Source organism: Drosophila miranda, chromosome XR (assembly GCF_003369915.1).
Source record: "Drosophila miranda strain MSH22 chromosome XR, D.miranda_PacBio2.1, whole genome shotgun sequence".
Lineage (NCBI taxonomy): Eukaryota > Metazoa > Arthropoda > Insecta > Diptera > Drosophilidae > Drosophila > Drosophila miranda.
Window position 1 is genome coordinate 30,612,261 of NC_046674.1, and position 22,014 is coordinate 30,634,274.

General features: G+C 45.7%; 4 protein-coding genes across 4 annotated transcripts; all 4 read left to right on the forward strand.

Moving 5' to 3' along the window:
- The first annotated feature begins 1,398 nt into the window (after nucleotides 1-1,398).
- Nucleotides 1,399-3,147, forward strand: LOC108153485 (heat shock protein 60A-like). The gene is made up of 2 exons (XM_017283525.2): nucleotides 1,399-2,749; nucleotides 2,808-3,147. Exons 1-2 carry the CDS (start codon nucleotides 1,514-1,516, stop codon nucleotides 3,081-3,083), a joined length of 1,512 nt encoding a protein of 503 aa, XP_017139014.2. The 5' UTR covers nucleotides 1,399-1,513; the 3' UTR covers nucleotides 3,084-3,147.
- A 696-nt stretch (nucleotides 3,148-3,843) lies between these two features.
- LOC108153484 (mucin-5AC) lies at nucleotides 3,844-5,301 on the forward strand. The gene is made up of 3 exons (XM_017283523.2): nucleotides 3,844-4,160; nucleotides 4,224-4,924; nucleotides 4,989-5,301. The coding sequence occupies exons 1-3, from the start codon at nucleotides 3,884-3,886 to the stop codon at nucleotides 5,148-5,150; spliced, it is 1,140 nt and encodes a 379-aa protein (XP_017139012.1). The 5' UTR covers nucleotides 3,844-3,883; the 3' UTR covers nucleotides 5,151-5,301.
- A 10,960-nt stretch (nucleotides 5,302-16,261) lies between these two features.
- LOC108150830 (mucin-5AC) lies at nucleotides 16,262-18,063 on the forward strand. Its single transcript, XM_017279138.2, has 3 exons — nucleotides 16,262-16,512; nucleotides 16,572-17,659; nucleotides 17,722-18,063. The coding sequence occupies exons 1-3, from the start codon at nucleotides 16,272-16,274 to the stop codon at nucleotides 18,013-18,015; spliced, it is 1,623 nt and encodes a 540-aa protein (XP_017134627.1). The 5' UTR covers nucleotides 16,262-16,271; the 3' UTR covers nucleotides 18,016-18,063.
- A 668-nt stretch (nucleotides 18,064-18,731) lies between these two features.
- LOC108153713 (mucin-5AC) lies at nucleotides 18,732-21,881 on the forward strand. Its single transcript, XM_017283841.2, has 3 exons — nucleotides 18,732-19,004; nucleotides 19,063-19,221; nucleotides 19,287-21,881. The coding sequence occupies exons 1-3, from the start codon at nucleotides 18,743-18,745 to the stop codon at nucleotides 21,773-21,775; spliced, it is 2,910 nt and encodes a 969-aa protein (XP_017139330.1). The 5' UTR covers nucleotides 18,732-18,742; the 3' UTR covers nucleotides 21,776-21,881.
- Nucleotides 21,882-22,014: the final 133 nt, after the last annotated feature.

Genomic DNA, 22,014 nt, shown 5'->3' on the forward strand with positions numbered 1-22,014 from the left:
CTTTTATAAATGCAAAAAGTACACATAAGAGTATATATATTTTACACTTAGAACTTTTTTTCGATGTTTTTTTAATAAATTTGGGGCTATAAAATTGCTTAAAATTTGTTTTTCCTCTTCTGTTTTGTCTTTTTGTTAAAATTTTTCAAATCTGGTTACTTTTACTTTTTTTTAAGTGGTGCGTCCTTTTTTTTATAGCTTAAGTATCTAACATCTGGTTGTGTTAAACTTTGTAATTCTAAAAAGGAGGTGAATGCAGCAGTAAATCGGACCTCAACACTTTGTAGCTTGAGCTGACCGTCTGGAAACCTTCAAATTCAAGATTGATAATTTTTTGTGGTATAATTTTCTAAAATTTTGACTTTGACTCGGGAAAAGTTGAAATAAATATATACCTTTGGTTTTCATATTTTTCTTGTATAGGTCATTCTCAAAAAATTATAACCTTCTAGAGGGAGTGTTTATTATTACGTCTGTTCATTCTGCAAGTGTCTCTCTTGATACAACGGCAATTTGCGGTTTTCAGAGCTTCAAATGGATAATGGCCATTGTCTGCCATCTTTTCAAATTCCTGACGTGGGGTCGAATCTAACCAGCATTAATGAGCATTAATTGCAATTTTAATCGTTAGGCTTTTCCCATGTCTGGTTTCCTATATTACACTGACTGCAGTGCACTGCCGGATGCGGTCACCTCCCAGTGCAGCGCCATGGCGCAATATTCGGAGCTTAAGCAAGAGATTGCAATGCAATTCCTTTTAATGGCGCTGGGGCATTTTAGAGGCACCGCAAAGTACAAGTATAAGAATGCATAAAGCTTATAAAGTTCGGTTTTATTTGTTTAATTTTCGAATCTTAAATTGGTATTAACGAATCAATAAAAAGCTGAATTTTTCAATCAGTTCGATATCTGAGTTTTTCAACATCTTCCCAATTTGTTTCACATTCATCTTTTAATTACCTTACCTTATTACCTTAAAGTCAAGCAAACCAATTGTCCAAAACGGACGGACAGACAGACAGGGCTCAATCGACTCGGCTATTGATGCTGATCAAGAATATATATACTTTATGGGGTCGGAAACGATTCCTTCTGGACGTTACACACATCCACTTTTACCACAAATCTAATATACCCCAATACTCATTTTGAGTATCGGGTATAAAAATATATGCGACCTTTTTTTGATTTTTTTCTAGAAAGAACATTGCTTATTGACTAGTGGAGGGTAACATACATCGACTGATTCGTGGAAACACCTTGGAAACACCTCCCTATGTAGTTCTGCCACAATGTACATTTTCTTTGAGTATTATGATTGTTGCCGAATGAAATTCAAGGTTTTCAGAGGTTTGAAATGAATTATTTTTAGGTAGCCTTTTGTTTTATGTACTTAAGTCAAATACATATTGTTATTCAATATAGAACTCTGATATAACTGAATCTGAACTTGAGAAAAAATTTAAGAAACAACTCGTGTAGTAAATTCCGTGCTTCTTCGAATATTTAAAAAATGCCTACATTTTTGACTCTGCTTAGTGGCCAGATGCCGATTATAAAACGTTGTTTTTCAAACGGCGGAGCCCTGTCCCGCCATGGATTCATTGAAGAGAAGTCGGTGTCCAATTCGCTATTAAAAAAACTGACTCAAATAGGTACCCAGGTGGTCCAGGATATAGTAGACGATTCAGACCAGGAGGTTGGCGGTATAACGACTGCCACAATTTTGGCGCGAGCTCTCGTAAATGAGAGCAACCAAATTATATCCAAAGGCGCCGATCCCAAAGAAATTCGGGTCGGCATCATGGCAGCAGTTGAAATGGTCATTAAGCAACTTAATGCCATGGCTCGCCCCATCAACAGACCTGAGCAGCTTCTTAGAGTGGCCATAACATCGGCACAAGGTGATCGGGCTATCGGAGGTCTGATCTACCAGACCATCAACACAATTGGACTGGATGGACAGATCTGCATACAGAACGCGAAGACCATCGATGTGGAGCTGCGTTTCTGTGATGCAATTAAGTTCCGGCAGAGCTATATCTCGCCGAGCTTCATCAACACCCCAAGCCGATCCCTAGTAGAATTCGACAGTGCTTTGCTCTTCATCTGTCGCAATACGCTCACTCGGGCGGAGAGCATTGTGCGTGCCATGGATCTGGCGGAATTGAAGCGTATGCCCCTGCTGATTATTGCAAAGGACATTGTGGATGAGGCTCTGAACCATTTGGTGTTACAGCGCATAAATGCGAATGCGAAGGTGGCTGCTGTTAAGGCCCCTTGCTTAGGCCGGCGGGGCCTCACAGATATTGCCATGGCCTCAGGTGGCGCTGTCTTCCCCAAAAATAATGAGCCGGAGCCTGATCCAGCCATCATCAACATCAACGATCTCGGCCAGGTAGGATATGTGACCATCACGAAAGAGGACACTCTGCTGATTCAGGGTTATGGCGATGCGAAGGCCATCGTAGACCGTATCGATGCCATCGAGGAAGAGATTCGCTTGTCATCCTCACAATCCCAGAAAAAGATTCTAGAGGAACGCATGGCTCTTCTCGACACTAGGGTCGCAGTCTTCTTGGTCGGCGGCTCCAGCGAGGGCGACAAAAAAAAGAAAAAGGATCTTATCGCCAACGCAGTTAGGATCACGAGCGCTGCCGTCGAAGGGGGCCTCGTCCCCGGTGGAGGCACTGCCCTGATCCGGTGCATGAAACATCTGGAGAGCTTGATAGTCGAAAACAAAGATCAGGTAAGTTGGCAGTCGTGTCAATCATCCATAGCTAATGCGATCCCTATGTGATGTCCAGAGGCTCGGAGTGGATACCGTGCGTCGAGCCCTACGCATGCCGTGCTGGACTATTGCACAGAATGCGGGACTCGATGGTGACGAGGTGGTATATATTGTGGAGACGGCCCCCATGTATGAGGATTTTGGATACGATGTGGTGTCAGGAAAATACGGTTGCATGTCCATGAAGGGTATCATGGATCCAACCAAGGTGTTGTGCACTGCCATCACAAATGCCGCCGGTATGGCCTCGCTTCTGATCACCGACCACGAGTATATGATCTCCAATAAGTAGTTGTCCCCCAAACAATACATTATATTCTTTTAACGTTCAGTAAAAGTTGAAGTTCCTACAATAATTTTTTGACTTTTTTAACATACTCTACATGCAGCTCTATATTGTTGCACTACGCTTACATTATGCCAAGAGTTTGGTTTATTCAAAAGAAACTTTTACATTTGTTGGAACTGTCTTCAGATGGATGACGTTTTCAAATGTTTCTTTGTACAATTTATCAAAAAAATTCTGAAAGAAATACTGAAGAAAAAAAATATTTCCAATAATTGGCCAATTGTATGTTCTAGCAATTACCTTGAATTTCCATTATTAGAAATAATAATAGATCCATATCATAGCATCAAAGTATTGTAATTAGTAGATAGTAAAGAAAATAAATTTTCCACAGCTATCAATGCCATTAATATTATCAGTGTTTCAGCTTGACGATCGCCGTTCCATAATAGGTCACCCATTTCTGAGCGTAACCAGAGAGTGCTCAAAGTGCGAGTGCGAGAGTTTAAAAAAAGCATGCGGAGCGTTGGGAGTTTTTGTGAGGTAACGGTCGCACTCAGAGCGCACGTTTCGGAGTGATAAGAGCGGGGATGGAGCTGAATAGAAGCGTTAACCAGAGGAAGGTGATGTAAAGAGTATATAATCATTCGTCCGGGTTGACAAGCCAGGCACGTAGCGCCGTCACAGAGCCCGGCCAAGCCCGGGAGCTATCAGGGCTTTCCTCTAGTTTTGGGATTGTGTTTGGGTTTCCACATAAAAGGCGTGAGCGCTGTTAGCTGAGACATCAGTTCTTCGGCAACAACATGTTCCACTCCAAGCTCCATCTTCTCCTCAGCGTTGCCAGTGTCCTGGGTACCCTGCACACGGCTCAGGCCCAGTACGATCTATATGGGGACCTATCCTACGGCAGCTCGGTAGAGTCGCAGTTGGACTACGTATTCACGGACAGCTACTACGACGTCATCTGCCCGCCCGGTGGCTCCCCGGTGTGCGCCACGGATGGCCGCCAGTACCAGCGGTTCTCCAGCAAGTGCCGCCTGGACTCGCAAAACCTTAAGCTGCTCTTCGCCGGCAATCCGGGTAAGTGCCGTGCTCTCTCAGCCAGGACTAGTGTCTCAAAAGTTAACTCTCCCTCCTTCCCAGAACTGACTCAAACTGATCTCAACTACTGCTCCTCGTACTCTGCTCTGGCTCCTTCGCCCTACTATCTGCGCCCCCAACCGACGCACGCCACCCACTACTCTTCGATCACAGGCTCAAACTCATTCGCCTATGCCGCGGCCAACGGTCCCTATGGCGCCAAGGCAGTCGCTGAGGCTTCCGGTCCATATCCCGTTGGATCCTCTTCCTATCCCGTGTATTCGAAAAGCGGTCCGGCGTACAGGGCCTTTGATGGAGCGTATCCTAAAACTACTGCGGCTCCGGCCCGTGGATCCACAGTGGTAACTACCAAGGCAACTCGTTATCCTTCTAGGTATCCCACTGCGGCTCCAACTTCTGCCCCCACTACTCCTCCTACGCCTGCAACTACTGATGCAACCACTGATGCATCAACTGCTGCTCCAACAAAGACATCGACGACTGCCCCAACAGATGCATCGACTGCTCCTCCAACGGCAGCACCCACCGATGCACCAACCGTTACTACAACGGTAGCACCTACTGATGCATCAACGGTCGCTTCTACGACCACACCCACCGATGCACCAACCGCCGCTCCATCCTCTGTTGCCACCGATTCCACAACCGCCACTCCCACGGCTGCACCCACGGCTGCTCCCACGGCTACTTCCACGGCTGCTCCCACAGATGTTACCACGCAAGCCACAACCGTGGCTCCCTCCGTAAGAAATCCTCATCCCTGATATCTAACCCTTTCTCAAATATTCCATCGTTCCAAAATTTCAGGGCGATCTGGTGATCACGGAGACAGACGGTTTGGCTACAACCACCACCACCGTGACGCCGGGCACGATCGACACCTGTTCCGATACCTTTACCACCTTGACCATCGTCGTGGATGGAGTGACGACCACAGTGAGTGGCTGCAAGACCGTGACAACAAGTTGAGCAGTAGCGAATAAATGTGGAGAACCAGCAGCACGATAACGACACCAATAGAAACCATAGATTCAATAATTCGAAATAATTGCAATCGATCCACGGCAATGTGTAGCGTGTTCCATTTAATTTAATAAAACTATTAGTACAGCCCCACAAACAACTAAACTCAATCGCATCTGGCCGGTTTTGGGAGTTCCCTCAACGCGCAACTCTCATGGAGCAAGTGTATCCGCTCTCCCTTCAATATAATTTTCGGCATTGGCCTAATACATTTTTTTAAGCAGTTGGCGCTTTTGTGTTCGCTTATCTTTTCACAATAAAATGGCATTAAAAGCTTAGGGAAAAATCAGGAAAATGTGGGGCCAGGCCATGAAAACTGTAGCGGCGGCCTTTGTATCATAGAGCCGTCGGCTCTGTGGTTGGGTGGCTCGGTGGCTTGGCCGCTCGAAGCGGAAACGGAAATTAACAAATGCCCCTGGCAACACTTTGCATCTGCAAACAGCAGTGACAACAAAAGCAACAGAAACTCTGACACCAGGCCCCGCTAAAGTAGCCATTTATATTCAAATTGTTTTAGCCTGGCTCTGATTTTCGGCCTGCAGAAACGTCAGTTTTTCGTGGTATTTTCATACACGATACTCAAAGAGTATAGGGGTACATTAGATTTGTGGTGAAAGACGCGAATATATATATTCTTTATCAGCATCAATAGACGAGTTAAACTGTCCGTCTGTCCGTCCGTCCCGATGAGCGCCTTGATTTCAGAGACCATGAACTATCAAACTTCTGTCATAGCCCACTGTTACAAATATTTTAAGATTTCTCTCCGCCCTTAGAAAGGACGAAAATCTGTGGCATCGACTATTTTAAAGATACGGGAAAACCAAAAACGCAGAATCATAGAAAATGACCATAGCTACCAGATTGACGAATTTGGCCAAGATCTGATTATTATTACAGCCGGAAAAAACAAATCAATTCGCAGTGGCTACGCAACGCCGTCCACGCGCTAGCTCATTCTTTCTCTCTCTCTTTCTCACACTCTCATCCTGTAGTGTGCGCCCTCTTTCGTAGGAGAGCCATACTGACTGAGTATTGGGTATAAATGTAGAGTCGCGGCCGTAGCAGCGACGCACACCCTTCCCCTCATTTTTTCTTTGTTAAGCGGGGAAGGTTCTTCAAGTGTAAAAAGTTTCATGTGGAAAGCTGTTTAATTAAATAATAAAAATTTAATTTGAGGTGCAAATTCGGGAACGTTTTGTTGCGGCAACACAAACTTAAAGACCTTTGGTATATTTTTTCTCTGAGGCTTGGAATGAATTTCAGTGAATTTTTAAAGGAGTTGAAGCATGAACTTTGATTCAATTTGGGTGTAATTTTGTTCATGCTCCGTACTATGTTCGGTTATTCCATGTGCTTAAATTTCAGACGAAAATTCTTTTATCCTTAGATTTAACAATTTAAGAGCAATTTACCTTTTGGGCGCAACCTTTTTATAATTGCTTAAGTATTTTAAATTCACGATTATATCTCAAAGAGGTTTTCTGGTATTCCGATAAAGTACATTTATATACGATTATCTCAACCGATGTCAGATGTCTCCCTACCACCGTTTCTCTCTTCATACTTTCCAAGAATTCTAGACTTTTGCATATTTCATGTAAAATGATTTGAGAAATTTCATTTGATTTGATTTGATTTGTCGGCCGCAACAATGTTCTTTATTTGCTTGCATTTTCTTTTTGCCCTTCCATCAAAAGTTAGCCGGAATATGGTAGGAGGAAGAGAGCGCGAAAAGTTGCCGAATTCGCCAAAACACTGGCCGAACAATTGAATGACCTCTTTTGCTATTCTCTTACACCTCAAGCGTTCGTCGTCGATTGGTTGGAGGAGGGGGGGTGGTGTTGTTTGTGTAGTTGTAAACAATGAATGGAGGGGCCAAGCAAGCAATATCATGAAAGTGGAGAATGCGAACGAAGAGATACCTTATACATAATCAGTTTTTTGTACAATTTATTGTAAGTCTTCAATAAGTTTTAATGTACTAATCTTCCGCCAATTAGATAAATAAACGAAGCTATCTATTTAAAAATTGATGGCGACAAAGTTTTTTAACTAGTACATTTGATATTCCAGTCAAGTTTCTTTGGTTGCTGCGGTCATTGAAGTGTTTGATCAGTCCATCATACCTTTTTTGTTCCACGAGCACCATACACCTTCTCGTAAACAGAATGCGAGACGTTGAAACTTGAAAGGCAGCTGCACGCCGCATGGCCTTCCCTTGCGACGGCTGATAACTGATACCAGATGGTAGATAGTCGTTGTAGTCGGATGGCAGCGGTACCTCAACTTCTTAAGCCAATTATTGACACGCTGTGGCAGCTCGAATAAATCAAAATCTGGGCTAAGCCGTTGAAGGAGATGGAGGGGAAGCTAAAGCTGAAGAAGGCGCTTGGGCTGAAGAGGGAGCTAAAGAAGGACCAGGACCAGAAGGAGAACGACTTTCTTGAGCTATGGTGTTTTTAATAAGTTTCAAGTGGAACAAGATTTGTGGTGGCTTTAGATCTGGCAAATATTTTGCATGCATGCCATGCTGGCCACGCCCACACAACATAAATCAAATGCCGCCCCGCATGCCACTGGAGTGACTTGATTCGTTTGATTTTGGCCCTTTTTTAAAAAAACACGTTCCCTGTGGCTGACTGTGTGGCCCGAATGAATATTTAGGACCGTGAAATCAGCTTATAACATTACCCATTCCTCTCGACTACCCCTTGTATTTATATTATATTCTATATATGCATGGACGCGGCTGATCCAATAAGTTGTTTACCATTTATACCGCGAAATCAGATCGCATTCAACGGACAAGAACAATGTGTTGGGTATTTTTATTGGATTTAATCTTGCGCGCCTTGATTACGTACAAATAGTATTCATTTCGCACCTGAACTTGGCCGAAAAATGTTCTCCGGGCCAGGCATTCTGCCTGCTCTGGCGAGAGCCACAACGGGCAATCCAATAAGCAAGAGAGCAATCGAAAAACTAATGATTTACTGACGCTAATTAGACTGGGCATTCGGTGTCGCTGATGGTTTATATCATAGCGAGCTATGAAAATAAGCACACAAATAATTTAAAATTAATTGCAAAAATCGAACAAGCTACGTACAGCTTTTCCATCTCGATGACAGCTCACATTCGATATTCATAAATTTCCATAGCTGGAATTCTTATCACCTAAAGGGCCTACCACGCATACCATTCAAGATTTATTGTGCTGCTCAACGAAAGGGTCAGTCGTTTCCCGATTTATGCGGCTCATTAATTTACAACCATAAAAACTGTACTTTATGAATATTTTTCATCATTTTGCTATTTGTTTTCTTTATTTTCTTTTGTTTTATTTCAACTATGTTTGTTTTTCCATGGCTATGATGTATGCATACTTTTTGGAAATTTCTTTTCGCTCAAGGAGGTCAAGGAGGCGCCAAATCATCCTCGTCCTGAACGAGGAGTCGGTCAGACTTCTCCACGACACGGAGGGCGCTGTGGACTACGGCTACAAGAAGGTAGTCGTAGTACCGTACAAGTCCGACTCCAAAGGCATGCAACCGACGGCCGAGCCAGACCTGGAGCCCCCGGAGATCCTTAGTATGGAGATCAAGCCTGCGGTGTCAGACGTGGCATCAGTGGTGTCGGATGACATCCTAGATGGTTACGTGTCAGACGTGAGCGATCTCACTAGGGATCTCAAGCACATCGGGGTCGCGGAGGAGCTGGACTCTTCGAAGAGCGACCACGACAGGACAATGGTGGAGGTGAACCTCAGGAATGTCACTGATACTCCTGCAGATAAACCTCCACCATTGTAAGGCAGCATGCGCTGCTCTCCTGCTCCACCTAGCCAAGGGTGGAGCCGACATTGTCTTCATTCAGGAGCCCTGGATCCTCGGAAACAGGGTCTCTGGTCTGAGGACTCCTGACTATAAGCTATACGTAGCTGACTCCGCAGGGAAAACTCGCACCTGCATCCTTGCAAAAAGAGATTTGCACTTATTTTTGCTCCCAAATTTCAGCAATGAAGACCAAACAGCAGTGAGCCTCGAAGGCCAGGGGTGCTCACTGAGAATCTGCTCCACGTACATGGGTCACGACCAACCAGACCCCCCTCCACAGGCGCTCAGGGCGCTAATCACAGACTGCGAGGCCAAGGACACCGGCCTAATCGCAGGGTGCGACGCCAATGCACACCACTGCCAGTGGGGAAGCACTGACACCAACGAAAGGGGTGAGTACCTTTTCAACTATTTACTGACCACTCAGATGGTCCTTTTAAATAGGGGGAGTGATCCCACCTTCATTATTAAAAACCGCAAGGAGGTCCTGGACCTCACACTTGCCTCTCATGAGTTACACGGGAACATCGTATCCTGGAGGGTCCTGGAAGAGCACTCCTTCTCGGACCACAGGTACGTGGAAACAGTATTCTCTTTTTCACTACCGAGACCAGCTCAATTTCGGAACCTTAGGCGGACAAACTGGGCTCGGTACTCAGACCACCTCTGTCGTGTTCTCCCTGAGACTTCACCTGAGGAGGAGATCTCTATTTACCGACGCCTGCAATGAGGCGCTCGATAAATCCTGCCCCTCTAGCAAGAGCAGAGGCCGGAAGAAACCTGAATGGTGGAATCCGAAACTGAGGGAACTCCGGAAAGCCTCCCGAAGACTCTTCAATAAAGCTAAGGCTGAAAACGCTGAGCAGAACTGGGCCGATTACAAGGCCAGTCTGTCAGTTTACAATAAAGAACTGAGGAAAGCCAAACGCGCCTCATGGCGTAAGTTCTGTAGCGACATTGAGAATAACTCGGAAGCCTCGCGCTTGCGCAAAGTTCTCTCGAAGACTACACCCACTCTGGGCTACCTGAAGAACGCCGACCAATCATGGACAACGTCCAGCAATGAGTCGCTAAATCTTCTCCTTAACACCCACTTTCCCGGCTGCGATGAAAACAGACCACACTACATCGCGGCTCCCTCCGTTGCCTTAAGTGTTATCATGAACCTGCTAAGCCAGGAGAACATTTCCTGGGCAATAAAAAGCTTCAAACCATACAAATCCGCGGGACCAGATGGCATCATCCCTGCCCAACTGATTCACGCTGGACAAAAAACCACTAATTGGCTCAAAAGGATATACGAGGGAATCTTCTCCCATGGATATATCCCGGAAACCTGGCTTCACACCAAAGTCGTCTTCATCCCCAAGGCAGGCAAGCCCTCGCACACTGCCCCCAAAGATTTCAGACCCATAAGTCTATCGTCCTTTCTTCTGAAGACGATGGAACGGCTTTTGGGGATGCATCTCACGGTAAATATTCCGCCTAGTCTATTCTCAGACTCCCAGCATGCCTATCGGAAAGGAAGATCCACCGAAACGGCCCTACACACGATCACATCGATCATAGAAGCGTCCCTCAACTGTAAGGAGTACACCCTGGTAGCCTTCCTCGACATATAAGGCGCCTTTAATAACATTCTCCCGACCGCCATCACGGGTGCACTGACGGACCTGGGGGTTGACTCCCGGACGGTGAGCCTGATCGATCAGATGCTACAATGCAGGACGGTTGAGGCATCACTGGGGACGTCAACGTCCACCAGATTTGTCAGTAGAGGCACCCCGCAGGGCGGAGTCCTCTCGCCCCTCCTATGGAACGTGGCAGTGAACGAACTGCTGCGGGAGATAGAGGGGGTGGCTGCCGCGTGGTGGCGTATGCGGACGATGTTGCTATAGCATTCTCGGGTAAATTCCCGCAGACGCTGTGTAAGTGCCTGACAAGCACTCTCATGAAGATGTCAAAATGGGCAGACAAATGCGGTCTAGGCGTCAACCCGTCTAAAACGGAACTGGTGCTCTTCACTAGGAAGTACAAAGTTCCGGCACTGATTCCCCCAAGACTATGTGGGGAAGCGCTAATCTTCAGCAACAACGCCAAGTATCTTGGTCTAATCCTCGATAGAAAGCTCGATTGGAAATTGAAAATAGAGGATAGAGTAAAGAAGGCCACAGTAGCCCTCTATACTTGCAGGAAAGCCATCGGACTAAGATGGGGAATGACCCCCTATATAGTTCGGTGGCTTTACACCGCCATCATACGACCGATCATGCTCTATGGAGTGGTGGTATGGTGGCCAGCCTTAGACGTAAGGACATGCCTCAATAAACTCAGCAGAGTTCAACGCATGGCAGAGCTATGCATCACTGGCGGGCTACGCATTACTCCAGGGGAAGCCCTGGATACTGTGCTGGACCTCCTCCCTGTAGATCTCATGGGAAAGAAGGTGGCAACACTTTCCGCACTCAGAATGAGAGAAGCCAGACTGTGGAAAGCGTCCGCGGTTGGGCACTCGGGAATCCTGACGAGACACCCGCAATTACCAGAGAGGACAGATTATTGTGTCCCTAGTGATCACCTCTCGACGCCTTTCCAGGTATCAATCCCACCTAGGGAGGACTGGGAGATGGGCGAACCAGGACCCGCAAATGCGGTTCACTTCTACACTGATGGCTCAAAGTTAGAAGGCCGCGTGGGAGGCGGAGTCTACTGCAGCGAGCTGAACATCAGTCATTGCTTCAGGCTCCCGGACCACTGCAGTGTGTTCCAAGCGGAGGTTGTAGCCATCAAGGAGGCCATTTCCATCGTCTCCAAACTACTTCTAGACACGCACTTAGTGTGCGTTTTCTCGGACAGCCAAGCAGCTATTAAAGCTCTAGGCTCAATATCGGCGAACTCAGGGACTGTAAATGACTGCCGCAGGTCTCTGCACGAGATCGCAGATCAGTTAGACCTTTTCCTTATATGGGTCCCAGGCCACAGGGACATCGAGGGGAACGACGCCGCCGACGAGCTAGCAAGGCAGGGTACTACAATTCCTCTCCTTATGGAGAGGGAGCAGGTAGCGATGCCTCTGGCTACGTGCAGGCTCCTCACGCACGAATTGTTCAAACAAAATGTCAATAGGAGATGGCAGCAAACCGTTTCCTGTAAAATCTCAAGATTGATATGGCCATATCGATCGAAGAAGCGCTCAGCCGAGCTGTATAGGCTCAGCAGAGCACAGTGCTCTGCAGTTACTCGAGCCATTACGGGACACTGGCAGATTGGCACTCATGCCTCTAGACTGTCAATCCCTCATAACGACTTCTGCAGGAGTTGTCGCGACGAGGAAGAGGAGGAATCGGTCCCCCACTTTTTCTGCCACTGCCCGGCCCTTGGAAATCGTCGTCTTCGTATTCTCGGGGCCGCTTTCCTCACAGACATTTCGGACCTGTCCGAAAACAAACCGGGGACCTTGTCCAGATTCATCCAAGCCTCCGGATGGGACTGCCCTTAATTTGCAACAGCCTGTTTCTCCACGGTTTTTTAGGCACTGGGAAGGGGCACACGCCCATGCGGCACCACAACGGACCTTCTACAGGTCCAAGTGAGCTTGGGAGGGTTTCATCACTCCCCCAGGCTACCGCCTGAACCTAACCTAACCTATGTACATGACTTATTAATTAAGGGTGATTTAAGAAAAACAACAATTTTATTTTAACTATTGATATTTGGTTTAATATGGGTTAATGGTACTGACCCAAGCCCACAATACCAAAACATAAATAGCAAACACTTGCTGTTGGCTCTAATCAATTATAAGGAGTATCGGTTATACGACTGACTGGCCATCAATTTTGAGTGCTTTCAGTATGGGAAGAATCACCATAAAATATATAGAGAGCGAGTCGAGGGTCCAGTATATACAGTTTGTTTGAAAAATTAATCAAACGTCGCGCTGACAGCTGAGGGAGCGTCACTGAGAAAATAAATTAAAAATACATAAAGCTCTCAATTACGAAATTCTGTATATTTAATTCCAGCTGGCGACCAACAAAGGACACTCGAAGAGCACAAAGGGAAACATCATCAGAAACATCACCAGAAACAGCAATGGCAACTCTGGCAGCACCAAAAGCAGGGGCCCACAGCGGAGGGCGCACTGAAATGGAATCCAATTTCCATGTTTTTTTTTGCTGTCTTCCTATTTCTGTTCCTTTCCGAATTTCGCTGTGCTCCGCGGGGCGGTCACGCCCAAAAGTCGGATACAATAAAATGTGCAGCTCTATGCTAGCAAGAGCATGTTTTAGTGGGACAAAGTAACTTAAATTTGAATCATAAACTATGAATTCAGCCCCCTGGTAGCCCAACAGCGCTTCTGTTCTGGCAGACCTCCACCAAATTATGCTCTAAAAGTGGCTAGAAAACAAGCAAACGGCGACACTTGAGACACCATTCGGGGCCCCCGAAACAGACAAACAGCGGCATAAACAGTCGCCTCATTAGTTCCGCGTACTCGGCGGTCAGGGTAAAGCGGACAATAGAAAACTTAAAGAGCTGCTCAAAGAAATTTCGGCTGGCGAGCCACTGAAAGAGATTTCAGAATCTCTTAAACATTTGCAAGAAAGTGTTTTGGGTAACGTTCATGACTGGACATATGTATGTGCGGTCGAACTATAAGACACTGCCAAACTGGCATACACAATTTTCAAAAACTTAGGAGATGCTCAGGTAATTAATCAAGTGTGTTGGCGACTGAAAGAATTCTTCCGCAATAAGTATACTCCTTGACTAGGGATATCTGCTTAACGACACACTTGATTCTGAACTTTTAGGTAAACTTAGTGCATTAAACGTTAAGTTGAATTGAATACTAATTTGGACATGTGTTGGGAAATTGAAGAATGCTTAAAAAATGTAACTGCAAGGTGTTACCCAAAATAAACTACTTCAAAATGAAACCTACTCCCATCATCAGATTTAACACAATGTGCAAAATGTTTCGGTTTTGCCCTTTCGCTCTGAGGTTAAATTCTTAATGCCTCCACCATTGCTTGTCGGAACACTCTTGATTGGTCTATCCGTCATGGTGTTAGCATCGATGTTGGGTGCAATTTTTGGGGACATGTCGACACTTGTAAGCTCTTTGATGAAGCGCCTGTCATCACTGTATTGGCGGTGGCACTGCCACGTATTGGGGCGAATCCTTTGCTGTCGCATGTACTGTGCCAATACATACGTATAAGTATATGTATGTATGTCAATGTATATCATATATATCAGGCATACATATGTAAATCTACGTATATATAGATAGAAAATGCAAGTACTGTGACGGAGTTGTGTAAGGATGGGACACTGACTAATGAGCATCGTTGTTTTTTTTCTCAACGGCCGCTACTGCCGTTGCAGTTCTTGGTTAAATATAGTTATTGGACAGTCATTGTCTGGGGCGTTGCCATCGTTTTAGTATTTATGTCTGTATCTGTACTGGCTGCTCCTATCCTTAAGCTGACTCCAGCGTAGGCTATACCGCACTAGCAAACGCTTGGGTGTGGGTCACGTGGCCGGAGGCAGCTGCTAATTGAATCACAAGCCCCAGTATAAAGTGAACAGCAAACAGAACTACAATAAACGAGCAATAAGAACAGAAGTATCCACAACAGAGGAGCCACGGCACTCGTTGCGGGTACGTCACAAAGAGAATGGCACATCCCGTGGAAATGTCAATATCTCAGAATGTCCAATACAAGAATTAGATAGAATTAAATAAAATAAAATATAATAGCATGAATACGTAACCATGCAAATAGTTCACCACAGAAATGGAAAATGCCGCGAAGTAAACAGTAAGTGATGCGAAAAAGATTTTCGTGCTTTGGGACAGAAGAGTTTCCTAGATTGATAAATCCCCTTCTTTTACATCCAGGGAAATGCTTTCGGGCAGGCATAAAATGCGAAGCACATATTTATGGGATGCCTGAATAAATTGTATCCAATGCGTCGGCGAGTTACATTAGAGCCCCAAAAGTAAATAAAAATTTCATGCGTCTGCCAGATCTGTGCGTGACGAGTCGCATTTCAGACCAAACGAAATTTACAAAGCAAATGCTTAAATACTCGGAGTAGCCTTACACAAAAAGACAGTGAGCAAATGGGGGAAATTGATTCAATGACGTGTGCAATTTGGTATAATTCACTATTTACTGAAGTCTGTTTACCTCAGCTCTGGGGGCCATGTGCATGTGTCCGCGACTGCAATATAAAAATTCTATAGCTTCCCGATTTACAATGCCTCTCGAATTTGGCGCGTCAATTGTGGCAGTTCCGATTTAACGATTTTAATGCCGAACAACACTCAGAAATAGTAACGAGAAATTGATACTCTCAGATTGGCGGACAGAACTCGACGGCGACCGGGCGGCCCTTCAACCAGTTGGGAAGTGAAGCCGTCACAAAAATTGGGTGGAGCGCCGCCGCCCCCATGCTAGCTGTATACTGCTTTCCGTTGGTTTTACAGTGCGTAAAATATTTTCCAATTCCTGAAAAGCTGTGTAGCTTATGGGAACTTTTTACTGCTTGTGAGCTCTGTCTCTGCTTGAGGAATTGCTAACTGCTTATGTACACTTTGCACTGCTTTGGAATATTGTGCAGTTCTACCAGTTCTACTATATGGTGGCGTTCGAAAAGTTGGAAATATTCATAATATTACTTTTACAACTATTGTATTAGCGGCTTTTAGATAGTAGTAGCCCAGTCAGCCTTCAAGCAATAATATTCCATTTTTGGTCCAACTTCAAGAAGCAGTTGTTGCGTGGCGCTTCGCACTGCTTCATTTCCGTTTTGCAAGAAAGCTTTTCAAAGCTGAAAAACCAATGAAAGAACTACAAGCCGTCACATGCTTGAACATGCCGCAAAAAGCGTTTCGGTTTAAAAAAAGTTTTAATCACGAACTCTTTTTTGCGTACGCAAATTTCCTGTTCTGATCTATTTTGGGACGCACCTGGTTGTATCTGAGTGGCTGACAGGGAAACCAAGGCCGAAGACTGGAGAACCGGCGAACCGGAGACGAGGCTTCGGCTGGTGGCGCTAAGCTTACAATTGAAAGCGCATTTTGGGCACGTATGCCGATAGCCGGCCGACGTCTGTAAAAAAAGAAGATTTGGGCCGAGTGGGAATAAGCTGGCTGTATAAATAGTTGACGGGGTGTCGACTAACCACATCAGTGACAAAAAGAACATTCAGAATGATGTTTGCCATTGCTTGCTTTGCCCTGGTGCTTCCAGCTTTGACCCTCTCGCAGGGCTACTTGAAGGAGTACTTTCCAAGAAGACAGTACCTTCACGAGGCAAAAGCCAACCGGCAGTACGACTACGAACCCTGCGGGGGTCGTGTATGCACATCCAATGGATATCGCTACGCCAGCTTCGCCAATATATGCCGCCTGAACGACTACAATATGAGGCTTGTCTTTGCTGGCCATGCAGGTAAATTCTTTAATTCCAATAACTACCAAGTGAGTGAACATCTTTCCTTACGGTTTTAGAATTCGTCGAAGTGGATTCGATTTACTGCCATCAGCCTCCAAGAGATGTGGGTTACTACTACAGACCGCAACTCTCACTCGAGTCGCGCCAACTAGGCTATTCGCCTCACGTGCCGTGCATTCCCATGACCCGGCCCCACATAGGACCTCATGACACCGCTGAGTCCGCGAGGTCTTTTTTTTTCAGTGGATATTCTTTGCCTGCGTTTCCGTACTGGTTTTTCAACACTGCCATGTCTCCCACAAGACCCGTCGCTGAGAGCAAAATCTATTCGTATCAGGCGCCCCACACGAGCAAGCGACCTGTGACGTACTATTACTCAGAACCAACCACCGAAGCTACAACGACAAGTACAACTTATAGTCCCTTGACAACCACTGAAGCGTCTGCGACGAGTACCAGCAATGATCTATTAAGAACAACACAAACAGAAGCTTCTACGACCACAAATGATCCGTTTACAAAAACAAGTATAGTAGCTTCTACGAAGAGTACAACAACAAGCACTGAAGCTTCTAAGACGAGTGTAACTAATGATCCTTCCACAGAAACCACTGAAGCTTCTACGACGAGTATAACTAATGATCCTTCAACAACAACAACACCCGAAGCTTCTAAGACGAGTACCACCAAATTTCCCTCTACAACAACAAACACAGACGTATCTACGACGAGAACAACTAATGATCTTTCAACAACAACCAATGGTGTTTTTACGACGAGTACCACCATTGGCCCCTCTACGACAACAACAACTAAAGCTTCTACGACGAGTGCAACAAAGGATCCTTCAACAACAACAACCTCCGAAAGTTCTACGACGAGTACCAGCAATGATCAATCTGCAACAACAATAACCACCACAAATAATGATAGCTCTACAACAACAAGCACCGAAACATCTCCGACGACCACAACTAATGATCTTTCAACAACAATCACTGATTTTTCTACGACGAGTATCACGAATGATCCCATTACAACTACATCCACTGGAGTTTCTACGACGAGTACCACCAATGATCCTTCAACAACAACAACCACCGAAGCATCTACGACGAGTTCATCCACAGAGTCCAACTCTGCCGTAAGCTGAGGCGTACAGTTGATCACAAAAGAACCCACAATTTAATGAAATTTATTCAATAGGTTGATCCGGTGACCATACAGATCACAGGCTCGAACGGAAGATCCCTGCGCTTTTCCCTTTCCGACCTGGCATCGGTGGGAGTCACATGCAATGATGTTTACACCCTGGAGGTGACGAGGGGATCGACGGTGCTATTTCAGTTTGCCGGTTGCGCGGGTGCGGACAGCACATTCCCTACAACAGTCGGCAGTACAATCTTAAGCGACTCAACCACAAACCCGAAGACCAAGCCTCCGTCCTACCTTTTCTATCATACATCAACCAGCGTCATCCAAACTCATAACACTCGTTAGTATACTCTCTAAGCTCTATAACTGAAATATAAATATAGACAACACTTGAAAGCAAATAATGATAATCCATTTGTGAACTTCTCTTTTGTCGTGTGTCACGTTTCCACTAAGCCCTGTCACCCTGTGGGAGAGTTAGACAAATACGAGAACTACATGAGTCTGAGTTAGTATCGTGTTAACGTGATATTTCGGAGATTGAAAAGCCAAAATGTGGAATGCATTTGCGTACTTCAGTTACATTTAACGAGAAGCCGAAATACTCCTCCGTTCCTTTCCTAGATATCTGCTAAGTCTCGGCTCTGCTGAAACATATTAAAAGTTCACCACAGCTCATCTTTTCTTACCATTTAGCTTGCGTTGAAAAATTTCAATTCACAGACAATTTAATTTTTAACATGACTCAAGGCCGGGCCGCAGCATTGATAGGCGAAGTGTAATTTCATAATGAAATGAGCAAGAAGAATCGCCAACAAAGAGACAGAATGAAAGCAAGAAGAGCCAGCCACCGTCTGGCCATTGATATGCATAATGTAGCGCAATAATAATTATAACCGTGAGTATAGCTGTATAATAGCGCCAAATAGAGCCAGCGACACGTAGACATTGCAATGGAATGAGACCATTAATGACGATCCACTCGATCGCGGTCCGGGGGTGGTTTGGATGTTGGTATAAAAGCTCAGCCTGGGCGAGGTCACAGCATAGTCAACAGTAAATCGTTTGCAAAATGACAACAACCTTGTGTCTATTCGGTCTTGGTCTGTGCCTGCTCGCCTCCATTGTCGGTGGATGGGACTACTCGGTCCCCTATGACTACGTGGCGCCTTACTACGCGGCCCCCTATTACTTTGCCCCGCCGCGCTACGGCATATCGCCGTGTCCACCCACCGGAGAGGAGAGTGTGGTCTGTGCCGTGGCCCCGGGCGCCCAGCCAGCGACATTCCCTAGCCCCTGCGAGGTGGATCGCTTCAGCCGCCAGACGGGCGTAGGTAGGTGTTGCTTTGCATTTGATCCGACCCCAGTTCTCACATGGATTTACTCCTCCAGCATGGAAAATTATCTACGAGGACAGGTGCGATAAAATGGAGGAATGTCCGGACGCTTGCAATGAGGAATTCCGTCCCATCTGTGCGACATTTCGATCCTCCAGACGCACCTTCAGGAACTACTGCGAGCTGCTGCTGGTCACCTGCCGCACAGATCATCGTAAGTACTGATATCTGACGGTGGCAGGAATAAGTTTAATATCAGTACATTTACCTTACCTCCAGAGTGGAAGATCCTGCATGACGGCACCTGTGACAGCAGACTGCCACCTCTCTACTCGCCCCGCGCTCGGAGCTATAATCCCTACGAGATGCACGCCATCCAGCCCTCGTATGGACCTTACGGATCCTATCGATCACAGCCATTGCGAAGGCCACAAACGTTGCTTGTCTCCCCGCCACCGCCGTACAAGGTGGTAGCGTACGAACCATATGAGATTTCATTGGACAACCTGCCCACAGAGTATCAAATGACGCAGACGTCCTCAAAGGCATATTCGACGACTACTCACGAGCCAGAGACTACTACCCAGGAACCTCAAACAAACACTGAGACGACCGAGTCCATTGAAACAACCGGATTTACGGTCGCCTCACAGAGATCTTCGAAAGTTTTAACCGTAAATGCCGTGGTCATAGATAATGAGACTTCTACAGAACCCAACTCGACGACTTTCCCAACGAAAAATAAGCCTAATCCAACTTACGGCTCTACTCCTATTCCTTCTACAGAAGTGACCTCAACCTTTGCGAACCCTCTGAATAGATCGATTAGCATTAACGCAGTTGCGCTAACTATTAAGAGTACTACAGAAACATCGCCGGAAACCACGTATCCATATTATAGCCCGACTTCTACACCAGAAAAAGACTCAACCACTGACAAGCCCCTGGGACGGTCGATAAATATCAATGCCGTTTCTATAGAAGATGAAGATCCTACAGAGCCCAGTTCTACAGCATCTTCCCTGAGCTACGATAACTATCCATCTTATCCAGTATACAACACGACTGCTCCGCCAGAACATGCTACAACAACTGCCAGACCTTCGGCACAATCCATACGGATAAATGCCGTTGCCGAAATAATAAGCGATGAAACCTCTCCCAAACAAAGTTCTGGAGTCGATCCTTCAACGGAAGCAAGCTCAACAGTCGCTCCTTCCAGCTATGAGATTAATCCGTCCTTTCCGGCCACAACATCCTATACGTCCTATTTAGACTCTTCTGCATCTGCCTCGTATAGCCCGACTGCTATTGCTACCACAGAAGAGGCGTCTAATACTGTTAAGCCTTTATTAAAATCCCTAAGCTTAAATGCTGTGGCTGAGACTAAAGGGGATGTTCCAGAAGAGGAAACTACCCTCGATCCTTCAACGGAAGCAAGCTCTACAGTTGAACCTTCAAGCTATGAGACCTATCCGTCCTATCAGGCGTCACCATCTTATCTTTCCTATTCAGACTCTTCTGCATATGCCTCCTATAGCCCGACTGCCATTGCTACCACAGAAGAGGCGTCTACTACTGTAAAGCCCTTATTAAGATCCCTAAGCTTAAATGCTGTGGCTGAGACTAAAGGAGATGTTTCAGAAGAGGAAACTTCCCTCGATTCTTCAACGGAAGAAAGCCCGACAGTTCCACCTTCAAGCTATGAGACCTATCCGTCCTATCCAGCGTCACTATCCTATCCTTCTTATTCAGACTCTTCTGCATATGCCTCCTATAGCCCGACTGCCATTGCTACCTCAGAAGAGGCGTCTACTACTGTAAAGCCCTTATTAAGATCACTAAGCTTAAATGCTGTGGCTGAGACTAAAGCAGATGTTTTAGAAGAGGAAACTACCCTCGACTCTTCAACGGAAGAAAGCCCGACAGTTGCACCTTCAAGCTATGAGACCTATCCGTCCTATCCAGCGTCACTATCCTATCCTTCTTATTCAGACTCTTCTGCATATGCCTCCTATAGCCCGACTGCCATTGCTACCTCAGAAGAGGCGTCTACTACTGTAAAGCCCTTATTAAGATCACTAAGCTTAAATGCTGTGGCTGAGACTAAAGCAGATGTTTTAGAAGAGGAAACTACCCTCGACTCTTCAACGGAAGAAAGCCCGACAGTTGCACCTTCAAGCTATGAGACCTATCCGTCCTATCCAGCTTCACTATCCTATCCTTCTTATTCAGATTCTTCTTCATCTGCCTCGTATAGCCCAACTGCTATTGCTACCACAGAAGAGGCGGCTACAACTGTCAAGCCTTTATTACGATCCCTAAGCTTAAATGCTGTGGCTAACACTAAAGATGATGTTGCAGAGGGGGAAACCACCCCCAACCCCAGCTCTACAGCCGCAGTAACGGCGGCCACAGAGGAAGAAACATCTTCAGAGCCCAGCCCTACTGCCGCTACTCCTAAGAACCAGTCTCGCCCATCTTATCCAACCAGTCCGAAGACTACCTATAAGAGTAGAAGTGGCGACAGTACATCGGAATCGCTATCATTCTTTAGGGTGAACGCGGTGGCTGTGAAGGAGGGCCAAGAATCTACACAGGTGTCTAATTCGACGGCACCGGAGGTATCAATGTTATCCGGAAATGCACCGAACAATACAATCGTGGATTATGTGTCGGGAAAAGATGGCGAGAAAAAGCACCATCTTCGGGTATACAACACAGGAAGCCAAGGGAATGTGATTATTTTTAACATTAACACTAACTGATCGATTGGTTTGAATAGCATCAAAGAACTGAATTAGATAATCCGTTTTATACGTTTTATAAGATTATATTGTAACCAAATATACATATACATTGTTGTGTTCCTAACTGAGGTACTCTTCTAACATACATAGGGATGGGACATTTTTCAACGAAAAACTAATTACATATTTTAATGATTTTAATATCAATACTGAGATTAACAAATTAATAGCAGTATGGATGATACATGACAAATTAT

Coding starts and splice junctions, on each gene's coding strand:
- LOC108153485 (XM_017283525.2), top strand. CDS start 1,514: ATGCCTACATTTTTGACTCTGCTTAGTGGCCAGATGCCGATTATAAAA. Junction 2,750..2,807: donor TAGTCGAAAACAAAGATCAG/GTAAGTTGGCAG, acceptor TGTGATGTCCAG/AGGCTCGGAGTGGATACCGT.
- LOC108153484 (XM_017283523.2), top strand. CDS start 3,884: ATGTTCCACTCCAAGCTCCATCTTCTCCTCAGCGTTGCCAGTGTCCTG. Junction 4,161..4,223: donor GCTCTTCGCCGGCAATCCGG/GTAAGTGCCGTG, acceptor CCTCCTTCCCAG/AACTGACTCAAACTGATCTC. Junction 4,925..4,988: donor CCACAACCGTGGCTCCCTCC/GTAAGAAATCCT, acceptor CCAAAATTTCAG/GGCGATCTGGTGATCACGGA.
- LOC108150830 (XM_017279138.2), top strand. CDS start 16,272: ATGATGTTTGCCATTGCTTGCTTTGCCCTGGTGCTTCCAGCTTTGACC. Junction 16,513..16,571: donor TGTCTTTGCTGGCCATGCAG/GTAAATTCTTTA, acceptor TTACGGTTTTAG/AATTCGTCGAAGTGGATTCG. Junction 17,660..17,721: donor CCACAGAGTCCAACTCTGCC/GTAAGCTGAGGC, acceptor TTTATTCAATAG/GTTGATCCGGTGACCATACA.
- LOC108153713 (XM_017283841.2), top strand. CDS start 18,743: ATGACAACAACCTTGTGTCTATTCGGTCTTGGTCTGTGCCTGCTCGCC. Junction 19,005..19,062: donor CAGCCGCCAGACGGGCGTAG/GTAGGTGTTGCT, acceptor TTACTCCTCCAG/CATGGAAAATTATCTACGAG. Junction 19,222..19,286: donor CACCTGCCGCACAGATCATC/GTAAGTACTGAT, acceptor CCTTACCTCCAG/AGTGGAAGATCCTGCATGAC.